The sequence below is a fragment of the Triticum dicoccoides genome, chromosome 2B (genome assembly GCF_002162155.2).
Source record: "Triticum dicoccoides isolate Atlit2015 ecotype Zavitan chromosome 2B, WEW_v2.0, whole genome shotgun sequence".
NCBI classification, from domain to species: Eukaryota; Viridiplantae; Streptophyta; class Magnoliopsida; order Poales; family Poaceae; genus Triticum; species Triticum dicoccoides.
Genome location: NC_041383.1, coordinates 13,443,064 through 13,447,753, shown reverse-complemented (window position 1 = coordinate 13,447,753; position 4,690 = coordinate 13,443,064). Strand labels below are relative to the sequence as shown.

The 4,690-nt window shown below is 45.2% G+C and overlaps 1 protein-coding gene across 1 annotated transcript; it reads right to left on the bottom strand.

The window, feature by feature from the left end:
• Positions 1-36: 36 nt before the first annotated feature.
• Positions 37-3,059, bottom strand: LOC119361755 (indole-2-monooxygenase-like). Its single transcript, XM_037626898.1, has 3 exons — positions 2,450-3,059; positions 818-1,252; positions 37-724 (listed from the first exon to the last, which is right to left on the bottom strand). Exons 1-3 carry the CDS (start codon positions 2,951-2,953, stop codon positions 101-103), a joined length of 1,563 nt encoding a protein of 520 aa, XP_037482795.1. The 5' UTR covers positions 2,954-3,059; the 3' UTR covers positions 37-100.
• Positions 3,060-4,690: the final 1,631 nt, after the last annotated feature.

Here is a 4,690-nt window from a genome sequence, read left to right as displayed (position 1 = left end):
CAAATCTTGGCTCCACCAATGGCAGGATTTCCTATTAATTATTTCGCAACAATATACCGGTATCACAAAATACTTAGATTTGAAGAATTTATCCATCCAGCTACATGCATGATTTGGGAACTAACAATAGTTTCTCCATCCGGCACACAGTTAGCCCAAACACCTCTGTCATATTGATGTCTTTTCTCTCAACCCCAAGCGGGAGTTCCCAGTCGAAATGGTGCATCAAGTTTGCCAACATAAGCTCGACGGCCGTGATTCCGAGATTTATACCAGGGCACATCCTGCGTCCTGCCCCAAATGGCAAGAGCTGGAAATCATTCCCCTTGAAATTGACACCCACATCACTGCCTTCGTCTATAAATCTTTCCGGTATGAACTCTTCAGCGTCCTCCCAACAGCTAGAGTCTCTACCAATGGCCCATACATTGATCAAGACATGTGTGTTAGCAAGAACCATGTACCCATCGATGTTGCAGTCAGCCATAGCCAGGTGTGGAGCAAGTAAAGGCACAACAGGATGAAGTCGGAGTGACTCTTTTATGACTGCTCTTAGGTATGCCATCTTGTTAATGTCAGCTTCGCTGACAAGTTCCTGTCCCTTGGGTACGATACTCCTTACCTCGTCTTGTAGCTTCCCAATCAGACGGGGGCTCCTCACGATCTCAGCCAATGTGAATTCCAGAGTGTTAGACATCGTCTCTATTGAACCGAAAAATACATCCTGGGGATATCAACTAATTAGGACACTATAATACATACATATTTATTTATTTTTAATCAACAATATAATTTTGAAGGTACTATTTTTACTTACAATTAGGAGAGCTTTCATGTGCTCTCTCGTGAGACCATACTCCATCTGAATAGATAGTAGAATGTCTATGAAATTGCCACAGTTGTAATCAAACATTGACTTGTCCTTGCTATCATGATCATCGATCACCTTGTCCAGCATATCATCCCATCTATTTTTCACTCTCTCAGCATTTGCACTAGTGTTCCTCTTAAGCAGTCCTACTCCTACCCTAGCCAATGTTGGGTAGAACTTCTCCATGTTGAACCCTCCTAGCAGATGTGATGTTTCGCTAGTGAGCTCCTGGAACAACTTGCTTCGTCCTTCTTTTAGGAAGTATTCTCCCGACACGATGCGGCACGCAATGTCACATGTGAATGACTTGAGAAGCTTGCTCATGTCCATCACACCTCCTACTGCGGCAGCCTCATTAATCTTGGCCATCGCCATGCTCACCTATGATGACATGTATCTTGAAGTATGAGAGTAGCTAACTTTTATGTAATTGTTAGGAGAGGGCAAAATGTAAGTCAATTTTCTACATTTGATTTGTGCGTGGTAAGTTTGTGATAACAAAATTACAAACAATGCCGATGGTAGGAAATCCCTAACTAAAACGGGATGTATATAGTGGCAACATTCTGATTTTAAAACAAATATATCAAGCTCCCAATAAATTTGTAAGAAATGTGGAATATCCTAATTATTGGATGGTGTTTATTCATCAATTCACCATTTCATTTAGTCATAGATTGATGCCGGTGTTAAGTAGATCTACAAGGACTTGTTTGCTTGCACAGAATCCCTCGTGGATCCCGGTCAAAAACCGGGACGTACAGCCCACGAGGCTAGACGGCCCGTGAAAAGTACCGGACCATTTGGTTGCCTAATCATCAGGGATTCTGCCTCCCGATCCGGCGTCGTTTCCACGGGAGAGTTTTCCATGTCTCGAGGGACCAGGGAGGAAACCTTCAGCCCAAATTCTCTCGCGACGAAGAAGCCACGACGCCACGCGATCTCCTGCCCTTTCCAACGACAAGCATCTTCCTACTCCTTCGACCAAGGTAGCGTCTCTTCCTCCTCCCTCCTCCCCCCTCCTTCCATGGTGTCCAAACAGCAACATGTTTTTTTTCGTGGTTAGTATGGGGATCCCATATGAGCAGGGAAATCCATCCTTTGGGGTTTCTTGCCCAGGTTTTGTCATCCCCAACAACTAAATGAGCCCTAATGGATTTGGCAATCCATGACCTTTCCTCTCGCTATTGTTAGAACCAACCGGTAGTCTATGGTTGTACCAATTCAAAATATGCGCCAGCTCTCATGCTTTCTCCTCAAACTGTGGCTGTTTTATGATGGTATCTTTTTAGTCCGTCCGGACGCACTACGTGCCTTCCTGTGCGCATTTCTTGGTTTGAATAATTGTATTTTTCTATTTGTTTTCTCGTCAACTCATTATCTAATTTTTATTTTCCCTCCCAGCCCATAATTTTTTTCACCATTTATCTGACTAGAACGACGTTTATGCTTTCCAATTTCAAGGCTTCATATCGTATTTCAAGCCCGGGCCCGCAATTCGCAGTGACAATCTTGGTCGCGATAATAAAAGGATTTCTATCAAATGGACGAAAACTGATTTTTTGTTTTTGAAGTTACCTGTTCCATGGCGACAGTGCGGAGAGACTCCACCTTTTTAACACTCAACACGTGGTTCGTGAGGAGCTTCTTTGCCTGCCGCCAGTGCTCGCCATATGGCGTAAAGGCGACGTCGGATGAGCCATACAAGATGATGTCGGGGACCATGGAGCGGGGCCGTGACGCAAAGATGTGGTCGTGCGTGCGCAGTACCGCCTCCGCGGCACGCGGCGACGACACGACGAGCGTCGGCACGGCGCCGAGACGGAGGAGCATGAGGCCGTCGCGGCCGTGCCTTGCAGCGAGGTCGCGGAGGGAGGCGTGCGGGCGACAGCCGACGAGGTGCAGGTGTCCGACGATGGGCAGTGCCGGTGGAGAAGGCGGAAGGCGGCTTTCTCGCTGCTGCCCTTTTCCTGTCTTCCCATTCACAGTGAAGCAATAATAATGCAGAAACAAGAGGAAGAGCGGGAAGAGATACAGAAACCATGCCCGCGGAAGCATCTCTAGCATGACGAGACCTGCCATGGGAAATTATTGTAGGAAATGGTTCCTGAAATGGTTCTTCTTAACCAGCTTAGTTTATCATCACAAGCCCGATCAGCTGCTTATAAGCTAGCCGGGCAGAGTAAAAGGACAGAATTAAGCTCTGTGGTGCACTCAACTAGGAGCAGTTAGTTAGGGGCAACGTAGCTTTCATTCCTAAGAAACAGACAAGGCGGTCTTTGACTCTTACCTACGCCCTCACAAAAAATGTGAAAAATACCAACATTATGGGCAAGACAACAGCAACCCAGTCTTTGGTAGACTCGATGGGACTTTTTTCTCCAGGCAATAGCCAACGGAGGCAAAACCTGGAGTAGTTATCACTAGCGATTTCATCACAGATATGATGGTCCCTTAAATAGGTTTTTGGTAGTTTGTTTTAGGAAGCATTGAACCCTTTATCTCAGGTCGAGTCATATATTTTTACGAAAAAGGGTTTTCCCCCGCTTTAGATTATAAAACAACATCCAACCGACCAGCTTGCTGGGGCCGCAGCACAAACAAGCCCAAAAGAAAAAGGAGAGAAAACAAAAAGAAATAAATGCCGACGCCGGGAGGCGGCTTTCTCGCTGCTGCCTTTTACCTGTCTTCCCATTCGCAGTGAAGCAATAATAATGCAGAAACAAGAGGAAGAGCGAGAAAAGGAAGAGAAACCATGCCCGCGGAAGCATCTCTTGCATGACGAGACCTGCCATGGGAAATTATTGTCTAGCCCAGCTCTTTGTGCAATGCTGCCGGAAATGGTTCTTCTTAACCAGCTTAGTTTATCATCACAAGCTCGATCAGCTGCTTATAAGCTAACCAGGCAGAGTACAGACGGCAAAATTAAGCTCTGCGGTGCACGGCACTGGGAGCACTTAGTTAGGCGCAAAGTAGCTTTCATTCGATTCGATTTAGACCTGAGAGAAAGGTTTCAATGATTCCTTAAACAAACTACTACAATAACCCCGTTTTGATTTAGTGCTAGATACATCCATTTGATTGACAAATAATTCAGACGGAGAAAATACTCTATCATATTTCTTTGCGGTATTTGTTTTTGATTTATTCGTAAACTGTCGATCGTGACAGTGCAAAGAACACGAGGAAAAATAAATAGATACAGTTCCTTAGACATCCCAGCGACGATGACAGTAACTGGAGCAAGCATTGTAATCCCAATACATTGGCTGAAAGAATGTAGATAGTTACATTAGAAATGCTATAAATTTATCTAAACATCATTATAATTCCAATAAATAGTTCCAGCATGACATAATTTTCTATAACTAGTGTTAATTATCACAGTCACGGACACGGACATTTGCAGGTGTGTTCTCCAATGCTACGTACACATGACCATGTGCTGCCGACACACCCGTAGCCTCCATGTGTGGAGGAGAATAGTCAAAGCAACGTCAGTCATTGGCACTGTCCGGACTTTGATATTTTGGCGAATACGTACAAGGCTGTCACAGTGCCAAAATCTGAGACAGAGACGCACGGCCAACCTCAGCCCGTCTTCTAGCTAGCTGTGATTATCACCCTCAGTCCGTGACGGACACTGGCACTGGCCGCCAAATTTTGTATTTTGACCCTTTTAGCAAATATTTTCAGAATCTGACCCTAGTTTGATATTGTTTTAAAATTTGACCCTTTTTCTTACCGGCATTAGTCCTCGAGGTAGGGTTACACATCCTACCGCCTGGGACCCTGGCGGTAAGGCACTAATCCACGCCA

Bases quoted from the DNA above. Each gene is read 5' to 3' on its own strand.
- LOC119361755 (XM_037626898.1), bottom strand. From the start codon at position 2,953: ATGGCAGGTCTCGTCATGCTAGAGATGCTTCCGCGGGCATGGTTTCTG. The intron at 1,253-2,449 runs GTAACTTCAAAA...ATGTCATCATAG, and splicing joins GCACTGTCGCCATGGAACAG to GTGAGCATGGCGATGGCCAA. The intron at 725-817 runs GTAAGTAAAAAT...TGATATCCCCAG, and splicing joins ACATGAAAGCTCTCCTAATT to GATGTATTTTTCGGTTCAAT.